At 45.5% G+C, this 18,391-nt stretch overlaps 1 protein-coding gene across 3 annotated transcripts in view; it reads right to left on the reverse strand.

The window, feature by feature from the left end:
* LOC126272437 (tensin) overlaps positions 1 to 18,391 on the reverse strand; it is a 2,382,193-nt gene that overhangs the window by 365,659 nt on the left and 1,998,143 nt on the right. For all 3 annotated transcript variants that reach the window (XM_049975310.1, XM_049975309.1, XM_049975311.1), the window contains one exon: positions 1,096 to 1,245. In XM_049975310.1, the coding sequence (XP_049831267.1) occupies positions 1,096 to 1,245 (150 nt within the window). The remainder of the gene's footprint in view (positions 1 to 1,095; positions 1,246 to 18,391) is intronic.

Below are 18,391 nucleotides of genomic sequence, written 5' to 3' on the forward strand. Positions count from 1 at the left end.
GATGTTTACCAGACAGGACTGACGGAGGACACTGAAAAAGTTCAAAGGAGGACAACTCGTTTCGTTTTAGAGCGAAATAGTGGACAGAGTGTCACGGATATAGTAAGGGTCTCGGGGTCTCAAACCGTTAAATGAAAGGCATTTCTCGTTGCGGTGAGATCTTTTCAAGTAATTTCAATCGCCGAATTTTTCCTGTGAATGCGAAAATGCATTGTTGACTCCCACTTACGTAGGGTGTAACACCTCCGTTTTTATCCAGACCTGATCTGATCGAATAGCAGCCCAATATTTATTATTAACATGACCTTTGAACCTAATGGGGCTGGTAATCGGAATTGACTGCTACGGAAGTTGTTACTTTTCAGTTCGTCCTGTTCAATACTATAATACTGAATGTATGGTAATAAGGAACACCAACACAGTTTTACTAATTACGAACTTATATTCTTCTCAAAACACAAAAAGGAGACAGCCACTGCCTTCGCCATACATATCTAATTACGGCTAATCTCGGCACAGGCTTTCTTCATTTGCCATTATCGTCACACACTAATCCATCACTGCATCCAACACTGCAATCCAAGGTTAGGCCGGCACGGTAGACGCGAAACTAAATATCGGCACTAGTAACGTCACTGATTACTTTTATAAAGATACTTCATCACTTTCCCGGTATTTATTTATTATTTAGGGGTCTAACCACGGCGATGGTGACACCTTTCTCGGTTAAAAACCCTGTATTCCAATAATGGCCTCCACACACACACACACACACACACACACCAACCATTTCCGCCAATCACTCTGGCGCATCTCGACACTCGCTCTCGCAACACGTCACAATCGGGTGTTTACCCTATCGACCTGTGCCGAGTGCTAAGTTACAGTAAGGGCCTACGGACCCCTTACAAGGGAGAAGTTGACTATCGTGATGAAATGAGAGAAATCAGAGCTCGCAAGAAAGATTTAGGCGTTCCTCTTTCCGATGCCCCATCCGAGAGTGGAGTGGTCTGAAGCTGCCTCTGTGAAGCCACTGCCGAACACTCGGACGTGGCTTGCAGAGCAGCCGGGCAGATGCGGGAGCGGCGGACGTACCTGCGGTGCGAGGGCTGGTCCAGGTCTGCCAGCTTGTCCTGCAGGAAGCGCGCCATGGCGAAGCGGTCGAGCGCCTGGTCGGCGCTGCCGCAGATGTTCGAGTAGTGCATGTAGGCCGCCAGGACCACGGCCACGCTCTCCTTGCCGCCCCTGCAACACGACCACGCCCTCAGTACCACGTGTCACGGAAGCACGGGCACCGCACTGTCAAACAAAGTAGTAACACTGAAACACAAGAGACTCCCACGGCGCCAATGAACAGTTCAACATGCCAAGATACACTCTCAATGAGTCACAGTACGGAAGGAGAGAATAACTCAGTATGTAATGTACGTCATGTACACTACTGTGCCTGACCAAGCTTAGCACCTGTCGTTCATTTCAGAAATGTGTGGGAGTCTCGTACGAAGAGCGCTACAAACATGTAGTATCATATTAACGCAACTACCTTTAAAATATAAACCAAAATTCAGAACTTAATTGAACAAATTTAAATTATAGAAAAAACAAATAAGCAAAAGGTTTCCTTTTTGATTTCGTGGACCAAAGAGGGCACAATCTGACAGATACGACTGTCAATTGAAGACAAAAACTCTGAAAATGGGTACGTGATCATTCTGTGGCACTTTATTTTACAGGTCCGTCTTGATTACACAAAATTTTACGCTGCACTATTACCCCGGAGTAGACAACATTCAGTTGGAACTACTGACGGCCTTGGGAGAGCCAGACCTGACAAAAGTCTATCATCTGCTGAGCAAGATGTATAAGACAGGCGACATACCCTCAGTCTTCAAGAAGAATATAATAATCCCAATCCCAAAGAAAACAGTTGTTGACAGATGAGAAAATTACCGAAATTTCGGTTTAATAAGTCACGGCTCCAAAATACTAACACGAATTCTTTACAGACGAATAGAGGAATGGAAAAACTAGTCGAAGCCGGCCTTGGGGAAGATCAGTTTGGATTCCGTAGAAATATTGGAACACGTGAGGCAATACTGACCCCACGGCTTATCTTAGAAGCTAGATTAAGGAAAGGCAAACCTACGACTCTAGCATTTGTAGACTTAGAGAAACCTTTTGACAATGTTCACTTTAATACTCTGTTTCAAATTCTGATGGTGGCAGAGGTAAAATATAGGGAGCGAAAGGCTGTTTAAAATTTGCACAGAAACCAAATGGCAGTTATAAGAGTTGAGGGGCATGAAAGGGAAGCAGTGGTTAGGAAGGGAGTGAGGCAGGGTTGTAGCCTCTCCTCGATGTTATTCAATCTGTATATTAAGCAAGCAGTAAAGGAAACAAAAGAAAAATTCGATGTAGCTATTAAAATCCATGGAGAAAAAAAATAAAAAAATTGAGGTTCGCCGATGACATTGTAATTCTGTCAGAGACAGCAAATGACTTGGAAGAGGAGTTGAACGGAATGGACAGTGTCTTGAAAGGAGGATATAAGATGATCATCAACAAAAGCAAATCGAGGATAATGGAATGTAGTCAAATTAAATCGGGTGATGCTGAGGGAATTATATTAGGAAATAAGACACTCATAGTAGTATAGGAGTTTTGCTATTTCAGGAGCAAAATAACTGATGATGGTAGAAGTAGAGAGGATATGAAGTGTGGAGTGGAAATGGCAAGGAAAGCGTTTCTGAACAAGAGAAATTTTTTAACATCGAGTAAGATTTAAGTGTCAGGAAGTCGTTTCTGCAAGTATTTGTATGGAGTGTAGCCATGTATGGAAGTGAAACGTGGACGATAAATAGTTTAGACAAGAAGAATAGAAACTTTCGAAATGCGGTGCAACAGAAGAATGCTGAAGATTAGATCGGTAGATCACATAACTAATGAGGAGGTTTTAAATAGGATTGGGGAGAAGAGAAGTTTGTGGCAAAATTTAACTAGAAGAAGGGATCGGTTGGTAGGACATGTTCTGAGGCCTCAAAGGATCACCAATTTAGTATTGGAGGGCAGCGTGGAGGGTAAAAATCGTAGAGGGAGACCAAGAGATGAATACAATAAGCAGATTCAGAAGGATATAGGTTGCAGTAGGTACTGGAAGATGAAGAAGCTTGCACAGGATAGAGTAGCATGGAGAGCTGCATCAAACCAGTCTCAGGACTGAAGACCACAACATTACCCAAGCACGACTCACGTCCCGTCCTCATAGCTTTACTTTTGCCAGTACCTCGTCTCCTACCTTCCAAACTTTACAGAAGCTCTCCTCGCGAGAGGCATAGGTCCTGAGTTCGAGTTTTAATCTGCCAGGAAGTTTCATATCAGCGCACACTCCGCTGCAGAGTGAAAATCTCATTCTACGCCCAGATATTTGAACGACGTTATAGCGTCAAGCAGGCTAGTACTAATGCTGTGTCCGAACGTTACTGGTTTGTTTTTGCTGCTCATCTGCATGAACTTACATTTTTCGACATTCAGAGCTACCTGGAATTTAACACACCAACTAGAAATCTTGTCTAAGTCGTCTTGTATCCTTCTACAGTCACTCAATTTCGACACCTTACCGTACAACACAGCATCATCAGCAGACTGCTGGCCTGCCCTATCCACCAGAACGTATATGTATACCGAAAATAACAGCGGTTCTGCCACTTCTCTGGGACACTCCTGACGATACCTTTATTTCTGATGAACCCTCGCCGTCGAGGACAGCCGGCCGGCGTGGCCGAGCGGTTCTAGGCGCTTCAGTCTGGAATCGTGTAACCGCTACGGTCGCAGGTTCGAAGCCTACCTCGGGTATGGATGTGCGTTTTGTCCTTAGGTTAGTTAGGTTTAAGTACTTCTAAGTTCTAGGGAATTGATGATCACAGCAGTTAAGTCCCATAGTGCTCAGAGTCATTTGAACCGTCGAGGACAACATTTCGGGTTCTATTACTTAAGAAATCTTCGGCACCACTCTCATATCTGGGAACGCATTCCTTATGCTCGTATCTTCGTTAACAGTCTGCAGTGGGGCACCGTAGCAAACGCTTTCCGGTGATCTAGGAATATGGAATCTGCCTGTTGCCCTTCATCTATAATTCGCATTACATCCTATGAGAAAAGGGCAGGCTGAGTGTCGCACGAGCGGTGCCTTATAAAACAATGCGGATTCCTGGACGTAATATTATCAGTTTAAAGAAAATTTATTATGTTGAGAATACGTTCAAGGATGCTAAAACAAAGCAAAGTTAGGATATTAGTCTGTAATTCTGTATGTCCATTCTTCCACCCTTCTTATATACAGGAGTCACTTGCGCTTTCTTCCAGTCATTCGGGACTTTGCGCTGAGAGAGAGATTCGCGACAGCTGGCCGCAGTGGCCGATCGGTTCTAAGCGCTTCAGTCCGGAACCGCGTGACTGCTACGGTCGCAGGTTCGAATCCTGCCTTGGGCATGGATGTGTGTGTGATGTCCTTAGGTTAGTTAGGCTTAAGTGGTTCTAAGTTCTAGGGGACTAACGACCTCAGATGTTAAGTCCCACAGTGCTCAGAGCAATTTGAACCATTTTTTTAGAGATTCGCGATAAACGCAGGTTACCTTTTTAGCTAACGGTAATCTGTACAATAGTTTAATGTGGCTCTTTCAAGTGCGCTATTCATAGATTAACCGCTTGGAATCAGAAGTTTGCAATGCTTTCGTAAAAACGCTGAAGGATATCAATAAGTTAAGTCTGAAATAAAACTACAATATTTATTTATACTTTATTTTTGTTCACGAGCACAGATCACCCTTTACACTATAGGTCCTAGGCATGTCTGTAGATGGAGAGGATGAAATTAATGTCATTAAATGTAAACCATATGGATAAGAGTCACATGCGCTTATTTTCTTTCTGTATAACTTTCTGGCATCGCATTCGGGACAGGTTGAAGACTTCAGAATTTTTCGTTTTTTTCATCAAATGTGATTCCGAGCTCGTCGCGAACAGCTTGCCTACCGTCCTTTGTAAGACTGCGATCGTATTATTATATTATACACTACATTCGACGTCCTATAGCTCTGGTCGCAGACGAACTGCATTCATGAAATTTCCCTCGATTGTCCACTTCTCCATTTCTGTATACAACAAACTCACAGCAACAAAGAACTGAAGAAATAGGTGGCTATATTTACGAGCGCACATTTCCGAACATTAGCGAAACGATAATGTTTTCCTTCGGACAAGTCACTGCAGCGCGGTCAGCGAGAGAATTAGGATACATAGATGAGAGCGAGAGGGAAAAATTTACACACAAGGGCAGAAATAGATAGTGCCTTGCAATACCAAATATTCTCCAAGGTTGCTAGACAATAGCGACGACCCCTCGACAGAACACCGGCAACTTCTATCAACAGCCTGCGACACTTCTTAACTAATAGAAGGCAGTACGTTGTCCTCGATGGTGAGTGCATCATGTGGAGTGCCCCAGGGAAGTGTGGTAGTTCCGCGGTTGTTTTCTATGTACATAAATGATCTTTTGGATAGGGTGTATAGCAAAGTGCGGCTGTTTGCTGATGATGCTGTGGTGTACGTGAAGGTGTCGTCGTTGAGTGACTGTTGGAGGATACAAGATGTCTTGGACAGGATTTGTGATTGGTGTAAAGAATGGCAGCTAACTCTAAATATAGATAAATGTAAATTAATGCAGATGAATAGGAAAAAGAATCCCGTAATGTTTAAACACTCCATTGGTAGTGTAGCGGTTGACACAGTCACGTCGATTAAATATTTAGGCATAACATTGCAGAGCGATATGAAGTGGGACAAGCATGTAATGGCAGTTGTGGGGAAGGCAGATAGTGGTCTCCCGGTTCATTGGTAAAATTTTGGGAAGATGTGGTTCATCTGTAAAGGAGACCGTTTATAAAAAAACTAATACGACCTATTCTTGAGTACTGCTCGAGCGTTTGGGATCCCTATCAGGTCGGATTGAGGGAGGACATAGAAGCAATTCAGAGGCGGGCTGCCAGATTTGGTACTGGTAGGTTTGTTCATCACGCGAGTGGGAGTCTCTAGAGGAAAGGAGGCGATCTTTTCGTGAATCGCTACGGAGGAAATTTAGAGAACCAACATTTGAGGCTGACTGGAGTAAAATTTTACTGCCGCCAACTTACATTTCGCGGAAAGACCACAAAGATAAGATAAGAGAGATTAGGTCTGGTACAGAGGCATATAGGCAGTCATTTTTCCCTCGTTCTGTTTGGGAGTGGAAGAGGGAGAGAAGATGCTAGTTGTGGCGCGAGGTACCTTCCGCCACGAACCGTATGGTGGATTGCGGAGTATGTATGTACATGTAGATGTAGATGTAGCAATATTGACCGCCCAAACCACAAAATTGCCGTCTATTGCAGTGACATGGCACCATTTCTGACAGCAGCGCTACTGCAGACACATACTACCATAAAAAGTGGCATGTGTAAAAGAACGTTTAGAGTCAACCATTAATACTGGTGAGCCGACAATACTATTGCGCGAGAGGAGCCCTAAGGTACGGAGAAAGGGCTCCCGGGGGTTCCCGGCGCAACGATGAGTGACGGAGGGCCCGCAGCTGCGGCTGGGAGGCGGCCCGCCGGGTGGGCGTCCGTGCGACGCGCTACGCACCCGCACCAACGCACAAACAAACAATTAAGGAGCGGCGCGTGCGTGAGTGCGTGCGGCTGCGGCAGATGTGGCACGTGGCCGGCCCGCACGCCTGCTGCCGACGCAGCACCGCTGCCCGCGCAGGTACTCCACCCTCTGCACGCCACCCGGCCGCCAAACACAGCCAGCCAGCGGCACAGCTCCACCTGCCGTCGAGGACCACGTCTGACACACACAGGGTCGCTGGTCAGCAGTGAGCTCTGTCTACTCGCCATCGGGTCCTATGACGCCATCTCCCAACTGGCGAGTCTTCGCTGCTGTCCGTGTAACACTAAACTCATCTCTTGACTCTGTTGTCTGGTACAAGTGGGCTATAACAGCACAGAAAGGAGAGCGAGTACAAGAGTTCGCTACACTGGCAACTGTTGGACATGACGTGTCGTCATGCTCCTCGTGTCTCTCTCTCTCTCTCTCTCTCTCTCTCTCTGTGTGTGTGTGTGTGTGTGTGGTTTATATGCATGAATGGATGCAGGCCTATATGTATGTGGTGCAGAACTATAGAACTATATCTCCAACGTCGGTCAGTTGTAGAATTTTGGAACACGTGTCCTGTTCGAGTATAATGACTTTTCTGGAGACTAGAAATCTACTCTGTAGGAATCAGCATGGGTTTCGAAAAAAACGATCGTGTGAAACCCAGCTCGCCCACGAGACTCAGAGGATCATAGACACGGGTTCCCAGGTAGATGCCGTGTTTCTTGCCTTCCGCAAGGCGTTCGATACAGTCCCCCACAGTCGTTTAATGAACAAAGTAAGAGCATATGGACTATCGGGCCAATTGTGTGATTGGATTGAAGAGTTCCTAGATAACAGAACGCAGCATGTCATTCTCAGTGGAGAGAAATCTTCCGAAGTAAGAGTGATTTCAGGCGTGCCGCAGGGGAGTGTCGTAGGACCGTTGCTATTCACAATATACACAAATGACCTTTTGGATGACATTGGAAGTTCACTGGGGCTTTTTGCGGATGATGCTGTGGTATATCGACAGGCTTTAACGATGGAAAATTGTACTGAAATGCAAGAGGATCTGCATCGAATTGACGCGTGGTGCAGGGAATGGCAATTGAATCTCATTGTAGACAAGTGTAATATGCTGCGAATACATAGAAAGATAGTTCCCTTATCATTTAGCTACAAAATAGCTGGTCAGCAACCGGAAGCAGTTAATTCCATAAATTATCTGTGAGTACGCATTAGGAGTGATTTAAAATGGAATGATCATATAAAGTTGATCGTCGGTAAAGCAGATGCCAGGCTGAGATTCATTGGAAGAATCCTAAGGAAATGCAATCCGAATATGTGTTTGTATGTGTATATCTTTGTATAGATACATATAAAACTTTTTGATGACTGCACAGCGATTTGGTAGTGACACACCATAGGAAAATTAGTTTCGTCTTTAAGTTTTGCGCACTGATATACAGTATGCTGCACGTCTCTTGTTGAAAAGTACGCTTCCCGAATTGCAAACAACAATCCTTTAGGCCGTCCGGGGTGGCCGAGCGGTGCTAGGCGCTACAGTCTGGAACCGCGCGACGGCTACGGTCGCAGGTTCGAATCCTGCCTCGGGCATGGGTGTGTGTGATGTTCTTAGGTTAGTCAGGTTTAAGTAGTTCTAAGTTCTAGGGGACTGATGACCTCAGAAGTTAAGTGTCATAATGCTCAGAGCCATTTGAACAATACTTTATGTGATAGATAACGCCTGAATTGAAGCGTCTGCTAGTGTAATTTGTTGAGCTCTCCTGCTGAAACAAAAATCCCGTGACGAAATGAGCCGCTCTTCGTTAGATATGCTCTGTATCTCCTGTCAATCAAACTTTGCAAGGCTCCCAGACCGATGAGGAATAGTCAACAATCAGTGGAACATGTGTTTTACAAGGCATTTATATCATGGACGAACTACGTTTGCTTAAGATTTTGCCAGTGAGCCTCAGCCTGGAGTCTGCTATTCCAGAAATTAGTTTTATGTGGCCATTCAGATTTAAATCGCTCCGAACGGTTACTCCTAGGCAGTCCTCGCTTTGTGACGGTACTGGTTCCTCCGACAAAAGAAAATCATAAAAGCAGATTTTGAGATATGGTACGACAGAACTCAAATGTTCTACCAACACAAATGTCGTATTCACGCTTTTAAAATGCATGCTGAGAAAAGAGTTAAAACAACGTTTTAAGAAGTCTTAATTACAACCCCCCTCCCTCTCCCCTCCCCAGAAGGTCACAGTACCGTAACTTACTTTTTTACAAATCAAGCACTGCTCTTAGGCATTTTACAATAGCTATGTGTCCACCGATGAGTCGCCAGCAGTGTAATCAAACAGTGCTGGATTCTGTTGTCTATTTACGCACAGCGCGTTACATTTCAGAATGAGATTTTCACTCCGCAGCGGAGTGTGCCCTGATATGAAACTCGGGACCTTTATTCTTTCGCGGGAAAGTTCTCGACCAACTGAGCTACCCAAGCACGACTCACGCCCGCAGGAGAGCTTCTGTAAAGTTTGGAAGATAGGAGACGGGATACTGGCAGAAGTAAAGCTGTGAGGACGGGGCGTGAGTCGTGCTTGGGTAGCTCAGTTGGTAGAGCACTTGCTCGCGAAAGGCAAAGGTCCCGAGTTCGAGTCTCGGTCCGGCACACGGTTTTAATCTGCCGGGAAGTTTCATGCGTTACATTTATTTACATTCAGAGTCACCTGACAGACTGTGCGCCAACCACGGATTCTCTGCAAGTCTCCGACAGTAGGTTACAGTCTCCTGGCGTTACAACCTCGCTACTCGCCGTGGGCAACAACACAGCACACTCGGCTCCTCCTCGTTTTTTTCCTCTCCACCAATCCCTTCATATCCGGTGTCACCCGCACGAACCTACTGTACGCTTTCTCTCTCTGTCTCTCTCTCCTACGCCTGTAAGAGTGAAATATGAGAAAAATTGGACCTGAGGTCGTGAGTAGCGGAACTAGAGCAATAAAAACAACGCACCGCGTCCTGCGGCGCAGTTTCGGCAGCACAGGGGAGGAGGGGCCCCGTTAAAGCGACCACCCACACGGCGGCGGCGGCAAACGGGAACAAGCGCCGTAAATCTCCACCGCCAGCCGTCATACAACTTTTAATTAACCCCTGCCCTGCGCCGTGTACGGACCGAATGGCATTCCGGTAAGCCCTTTTCGCACTGCACGCGGTGTTCCACTGGATGAGGACTCGACGAAGCAATCTCCTACAGCTGAAGGGGGCTTACGGGCGCTCCTGCCTCGGAAGTTGCTTGCGGTATGAACTCCGGTGCCTGCACAGATGGACAGTTGTGATTTTCCGAAGGTGAGACCCTCTCCGCTTTCCTCGCTTGTCCCGCCATTCACTACGACATTCTCTAATGCGTAGCTGTGTACACTGCAGCTTTCATTCGAATTAAAGCAAAACAGAGGGTGTAATTTTTGCGGCGTATGTAAACTACATAAAAGTGATTCAGGAAATAACAGCTTTTCACTGAAAGGCTCTTAAGGCAATGTAATTCACTGACGACACACGGCTGACAAATCCCTCAATCAGTCCACTACTGAACTCTATTGATTGCGACCCTCACCAAATAGGTTTGACAGCGAATTCAAAGAAGAGCGGCACGTCTCGTCACGGGCACGTTTTATAAAGCCGTCGGCACACGGACCGTGCATCCGAACGCTGTGTGTTGAGCGTCCCCAGTTTCTCACGTCATAGCGTGGAACAGCACGTTGGGGTGTCTTTCCGAACGTCCAGAGCAAAATGTAGCATGTCAGAGATTCCGAACGTGCGGTTGAACGTTGACCAATGAGATGGCACAACGCCACCTGCGTCAGATGCACGTCTTCTCCCTTCAGTGCAGAGTTGTGAGACGCCGTATTGGCTTCCAGTTGAAGCCCATATCTATATATGTCGTTTCAGAGCACTAGCAAACAGGGGAACTCTGGAAAACCCTGCTTTAATTGTATGTTTCGCTGTAATAAAACGCGCCTGACTCGAAATGTGAACAGAGATCATTTATTCAGCTGTAGGAGTAGCCTACTAACTTTCGTTTATGTGGCACACCTTCTTCTTGGTGCTGAGATTCTTTTTTCCGTGATGCAACGCTTGCTGTTCAGATTATCTTTAATTCGCAATACTTGTGATCGCTAGTTGTTCGCAGTAGTGCCCCAACCCACGTGGTATTTATCTTCTGTTGGTACTGTCTACGTTCCCAAGAAGGTCTCATGCAGCACTCTACTCTTGTCTACCGTGTGCGAGCGTCTTCACCTCTGCTGCTACTACCGCAACCAACATCCATTTGAACCTGCCTACTCTAATCAAGTCTCAGCCTCGCTCTACAGTTTCTACCCTGCAGACCGCGCTCCATTACGCAGTTAACTACGTATTCTCCTCACACCAAACGAATGACATCGCTGTGGTGTCCGCTTACTTGGTGGGCGGCTTCCCTTACTGACAGCCTAGCTTCTTTTACAGCGACAATTCCTTGACGCCTCAGCAACTAAATGAGTTGATAGTGGAAGATGCCAGGCCGTGTTAGCAACGTCGCATATAATACACGTGTAGTCAGCACTATGATGGAGGTTGCAGTTGGTCGAAACAATTTGACATCAGAATGATGTACTGGCAGAATTAAAGCTGTGAGGACTGGGCGTGAGTCATGCTTGGGTAGCTCAGTTGGTAGAGCAATTGCCCGAGAAAGGCAAAGGTCCCGAGTTCGAGTCTCAGTTTTAATCTGCCAGGAAGTTTCAATTTGACATCAGCTCACCTGTGGCGGCCTTTATCTTCCCAGTACATACAGACTCAGATGTTTATGGCTTCAGTCTGCAGTAGCAAAAGGATTATGGCAATGTGTAATATTTCCCTTCTAGACGCCAGAAACCACCTATAAAATACATTTGAGTTCAGCATCAACATTCCTTCGTTTCAAGAGAAGGATAACATATGTCAATAACTGTAATTGTTTGCGTGCCGTCATATCTATGTTGTGAAAAGTTTCTGTTATCGTTCCTTTTCTTAACAACGACATTGGCAGGGGATGCGAAAGTAGACAGTACCCTACAGCGGGGTAGGTCTCTAGACAGGTAGGTAACCCAAGCCTGGATGGAATCCCTCACATCTCCCCGCCAGCCTGAGAGCAGGTATTAGGCAATTCCTGACACCGGTTTTCCAGATGCTACGTTATCTCTAAGCTTCCACTTCAGACACAACAACGAGGAGGTAAGCAAGGACATACACGTGCCAGAGGTTGCAGCTGCATGACGTACACTCCTTTCGCTTCTATAATACGTTTACTTGACACACGTGCGACAGGAAGAGAAAACGTCATATAAATAGAAATAATGTATTAAGAGCACTCGCATACCAATAATTAACGGCTATAGCCCCAGAAGGAAAAAAGTTTTAATAATAAGACAGAATACTATTCTGTTTATGCATGATAAAGTTATAAAATGACCCAGTTTTCCCAGCAAGGCTCATGAGATCTGCTTGCTTGACATCAGTTCTGAATTTGCACTACCCTAGCGAAGTAGTTCAACGATCGAATCATGGAGAGTTGCCACAATGAAAGGAAAATCATCTACGTATGAATATTGGCTGTTGGCCCTGTAACTTAGGTAGAGACCTACAGTGCAACCCGTTTTCGTCAATTCATTACGAGGTCTCACACATTGGGAAACCGCTGTTTTCAAGCACACTGGCGAGCAATTGAAGGTAAAATGCATCGCAGTTACTTCCCATGTGTAAGGAAACAGCCCCGAATGCCGTATATGGAGGCCCTCAGACGTAAAGCAAGGCAGCGATCCAGCGAGCAGAAGATTTCTAGACGGAGGATAGTCCCAGCCAGCCTCGAATCAATAAGCCTGCAGCAGATACTGCATGAATGAGCATTATATTCAGCTAAGCTTGTACACCAATAAGCTGTTGCAAAGGTTGCCTGTACATATCTCTAGACTAACGTTATTGGTTTCCATCGTACATCTGTCTACATGTACCTATTTCTGTATGTCACTTTCATTGTGACGAGTATTTGCACCTAAGGTTTCGATTAGAGCAAAAGAATCTGGCACTTTCATGGTTCGTTGTCCGTAGTACTTTATGTAACTGTGTATACCCGAGTCTTAAAAAAGTTATACGCATGGTGTGGCCATTTGTTCTGGTAAGTGACTGGAAAATACGGCAAGCCTCGTCTACGTCTTACACTAACTGAAGTGCCTGTGACATTCTGCATTTTCATTACAAACACGTGAAGAGGCAACAAAAAGCAGATCAGTAAGCCAACCCAAACACTCATTTCCTTATCACCACCATATCTAACTCCTTAGCCTAACATCCAAGTCTCCTGTGGTGTCTCCAACCACAGAGACGTGAAAAGTTCCAGCTTGAAACGTCGCCATTTCACTCCCGAGCGCAGCCACTTATGTACCAAGAAAAGGACGACATAAAATCCTGCATCCCCTCTTATCTGAGCGTGAGCTTTTCAGAAAGTATGTTGCGACGTTGATGTACGACAGTAACATTCATATAAAGTGTGTATATGTACCATGGTTAATAATGGAAAACAGTATGCGTTAACACAAAAACGCTTATAGTAAAGGTGGGTCGCAAACTAGATGTTTGTGAGATAACTGCGATTGTGTAGCTGCGAGCCACCGATGACTTCAGTGTCGGATATTGTGCTAGTTATTACAAGTGAATTTAAAATGTAAACTTTTCGATTAAGTTCCCATGTAACTCGACTTAAATTTCACCTACAACCATGGTTGAGAAATGTGGCAAATGTATAGTGAATCACAGCAACACTTTGCCCGCTGACCAAAAGACTCATAAATATGAAAAACAATCGTTTCTCCCTTGCTTCATTTGAGAGTGGAACAGGGAAGGAAATGACCAATAGTGATACAAGGTACCCTCCGCCATGCACTACACTCTGGCTTGCGGAATACATACGTAGATGCAGGTGATGTAAGACAACATATAACGCGCCAGTAAGGTTCAACATTGGTTTCTCAATCATCTGTATTTTTCTGTCTGGGATCATCTCGCAAGTGAAATGTACAGCACTAGCACTCCTGGTGATGTGCTTGAAGAACTGCAGTGGAGAACTGTACAGGTTCCTCAAGATTTACGACGCGATTCACGTGTGTTTAAAAAATTCGTAAATAACGGCAGAAGCGAGAGTAGTATTGACTCCAAACGCGAGGGCGATATGAAGGCCACGCCTTTGAATCGTAATCTGCAAAGCAGTATTGTATTTCTGGTGAATGGAGACGATGGGTGACAGATAGTTTAAATTAGATAGCGGCTTAATCGAAAAAGTTTATATTTGGAATATTTTTGTATTAACTGGTACAATATTTAATACTGAAGTCAGTGGCCCCTCGTGACTAGACATCATCTCGTAAACAGCTCATTTGTGGATCTATCTTCGGCGGTACGTTTTCGCTTCTATTATCGCATATACTCATCTGTCTCAATTTTCGCTGTTAATTAGTATACACCGTGTATATACAGGCTGCTTCATATTAGGTGGTTTTCTACTTAACTACCAAAATCGTAAGTGAAAGGAATATTTAAACTAGTAAACGTAAGGCAAGTTACTCTTTCTGTGGAGTTACGAACATAGTTCATTCCGTTACGCTGCCGCTGGATACAAAGGCAACACACTCAGAGACAAGGTCACTGTACTGACAAGTGACGCGACGGTAATTCATCTCTGGAACACACATGTCACAGTAAAGGGTGCCCAACGGCCTCTGGCGGCAAAACAGGCGTGTATTCTCGCATGCAAACGATCATAAACGTGCTGAATGGTATCCTGCGATAATTGTCCCAAGCATCTTGCGCTTTTTTTTGCAATTCGGCAATGGTTTTCGCAGGCCCTGAAGAACGAGTAAGCTCCTACTTCGTAGTGTCGCATACGTGTTCAATTGCTGGGAGATCTGGTGGTCTTGCTGGCCAGGGACAAGATCATTACGTTGTGACAACCATATGAAGGGTGTGCATTGTCCTGAAGAAAAGGCTCATCACCTGCGTGTCGAAGAAATGGCAGTAGTTCGGGGATGACAGCCTGTGATACGTAGTGAGCACCGGATACTTTACTCAACAGAAACACCAAATGTGACTGCGAGTTGTAGCTGATATCCTCCTCGCCCCCCCTCCCCCCCCCCCCGCACACACACACACACACACACACACACACACACACACACACACACACACTATAAAGACTGGAATGTGACCTTGGTCTCACGAACCGACACACTCTGGATAGCCAGCTCTCCCGGTCTACGCCACACAGGTGTAGATCTATCGCTCGCATTCACACAGAAGCTACTCTCACCGCTGAAGACAACAGAGAGCAGTCCCACCCTCCAGCCAACTCTTCCACAACACCAGGGTGGACGTGCTTGTCCGGTCGTCTTGTCAGTAGACGCCTGTCCAGAGGCACACGTGATCTTATCGCGGTCCCACAATGCGACCCCGTTCAAATCGCCGAAGTTGTTTAACAAGAATACGTACTCGTCGGCGGGGCAAGGTCGTATCCTAGAATGAATGCGCAGCTCTAAACGAGAAACAGTTACTGTCTGCAGAGTGAAAACAGAGGGCGCACGGACGGGCCTCTTGAGCCCCATCTGATCGTCTATGACCACGAGGAATGAATCTCTGACAGTATAACCTGGTGCCACTGAACTTACGTCCTTGGGACCGTTCCTTTTTTTACCGACAGTATATTTTACAGAGAGGTAAAGCAGCGATTTATAATTTTTAAAGTAGAACCTTATTTTTTCTTTCACATAGCTAATATACTTATATCAACTGCGTATAAATGAATTCAAATCAAATGTCTATCTATTTTACTTAGCGAGCTAGAGATGATCAAAGTTCTGGGGGTGGCTGCAATTTACTGTCTGTGTTCACTTGAGTGTTATGGTGGTGGAATGTTCACTGCAGAGAGGTGTTCAAACGAGTGCCTATTTACCTGAATGCACAAAATCAGTGCACTTTCTATAAGAAGAGATGTAAAGCAGTTGGACTCACGGGGTGATAACCATCTTCGATTTTCCGTTTGAAGTCACGCAGAGTTTTGAGTTCAAAAACGGTTCAAATGGCTCTGAGCACTATGGGACTTAACATCTGTGGTCATCAGTCCCATAGAACTTAGAACTACTTAAACCTAACTACCCTAAGGACATCACACACATCCATGCCCGAGGCAGGATTCGAACCTGCGACCGTAGCAGTCGCGCGGTTCCGGACTACGCGCCTAGAACCGCGAGACCACCGCGGCCGGCAGCCTTTTGAGTTCGACGACTTAAACGTACTTCTTTGATTATCTCCACGAAAGGAAACGAAACAGTGCTGAAGCAGGCTACCGCGTGGACTGTTCCTAGTAGTAGTTTAATTCATTCGCAGATCTCTTTTTACAAGGATATAAGACATGTCAAAGTATTTACATGTTTAGACCAATTTAAAATAAGCTAATTCCTGTGAACAATATTTACAGACTGCTAGTTAGAGACAATCCTAAGATTTACGCCTGGTGCACAATAATTTCTTTACAAATAACTTATTAAGTAATGTAATCCCACACAGTTCACTCATATCTCACTATCAGTCACTGCACACACTATACTCATTGTTTTATAACACTTCTTCACTCACTACACACACACACACACACACACACACACACACACACAGACACACACACACACACACACACACACACACACACACACACACACACATATACGCGCAGGCACCTGAGAACCACGGCGTTCACTTCGTCCGCCACTCGTTTAGAAGGTGCGCTGTGTTTTGCATCCAGGATTGTTTCAATACCTCACTTGAAACAAGTTCCCTTCACCAGAAGGTCCATCCGAATACAGCGAATTATGTGCAGCATCCTCAAAACTTTTAACGTTTCTAGCTCCCTCACCGAAATTGATACACATTTCAATTTGCATTTATTTGTGCTCATTTGTTTTAAGTACATCAACTACATGATAGAAAAATATGTTATTTTCGAAAATACACTGTCGGAAAAAGCAACGCCCTCAAGCACGTCCAGTGCCACAAGGTTATAGTATTAGTGATTCATTCCTCATTGTCATCGGCGATCACATGGCACTCTGTTTTGACTCTGCACGTAGTTACTGTTCTGAGCTTAGGGGTGAACATTGGTTATAGGTACAGCCGTGCCCCTTCGATTAGTATGTACTCCCGGTACACAGCTGATCTGATTTGAAAAGGGTATCATTGTGGGCCGGATGGACGCACGGATGGACTGCTGCACATGTTGGGTTCTGTGTATCGATGGTAAGTTGCTGATTTCAGCATGGGTCCGTGGAACATTCCCCCACCCCAGGTCAGGTTCTGGACGTCCGCGTAATAGAGACGTAAGTCAGGATCGACGTACTGTGCGAGCAGCTGTGGCCGACGACCGTCATCCAGGGACGAAATCCGGGCAGCTGAAGAACGACTGGCAACCGTCTGCTTGCAACAGGGTTAAGTTCCGGTATGCCTTTAGCCAGGCTACAACTAATAACATGACCGGACAAGCATGTTCACTCTGGCCTTGTTAAAGAGTTGATTTGAGAATGGGATGACGCTGTTGTCTTCCGTGATTAGGGTAGGTTCTGTCTGAATGAAGGTAATGGATGTACACGTGTGTGGCGTAGACCAGGTGAGTTGCCTCTTCCAGAGTGCGTTCGTCCACGAGACAAAGGTTTCATTCCAGTCGTCATGGTGTGAGTTCGGCGAGTGGGGGGCGTTAGTTGCAACTTGAGGTCACGTTTGGTGTTTCTGTTCAGTAAAGTAAACAGTGGCCACTACACTGCCACTGCATATGCTGTTACTCCCGTCCTACCGCGATTTCTTCGACAGGACGGTGACGTGCTTTTTCAGCACGACAATGCTCGAGCACATACGGCTGCCGCGACGCAGCGTGCTTTTCGTGTTGTACAAATGTCCTCGCCAACTAGATCTCCAGATGTTTCACCAACTCAACATTTAAGGGACACGATGAAATAGGAACTTACTCGTTCTCCAGGGCCTGCAAGAACCATTGCAGAATTGCAACACAAGGCGCAAGATGCTTGGAACAATCTAGCGCAGGATGCCATTCGGCACCGACATGATCCAGAATAGATTTTCACTCTACAGCAGAGTGTGCGCTGATATGAAACTTCCTGACAGGTTAAAACTGTGTGCTGGACCGAGACTTGAAAGCGGGACCTTTGCCTTTCGCGGGCAAGTGCTCTACCAACTGAGCTACCCAAGCACGACTCACGACGGGAGTTTGCATATTAGAATACAAGTATGCGCTGCTGCCTGACGACGTACACTGTGTATTGATGAGACTGCTGGGGGTGCCCTTTATTGTGACATTTGTGTTTCATTTGCTCTGAATCTGTTATCATATACTCCTAAAATGATGGTGTACGTATTACCTCACATATCAGTAGAATGACCTTGTCGCTGACAGTGTTGTATTTTAATTTTACGGCAGTGAAACTAAATAGCTTACGTTCCTGCAGCTGTAAAAAGACTAACATTTCTTACGTTCACCTGTCTAAATAAATATTCCTTTCACCTATTATTTTGCAACGCATGCGTCCTTCAGCTGCTGTTTAGTTTGCTCTAGCTATTTCACCACTCTGAGTCGTTTAACTGGAAGTTCCAGATG

The sequence above is a fragment of the Schistocerca gregaria genome, chromosome 5 (assembly GCF_023897955.1).
Source record: "Schistocerca gregaria isolate iqSchGreg1 chromosome 5, iqSchGreg1.2, whole genome shotgun sequence".
In the NCBI taxonomy this organism is placed as follows: Eukaryota; Metazoa; Arthropoda; class Insecta; order Orthoptera; family Acrididae; genus Schistocerca; species Schistocerca gregaria.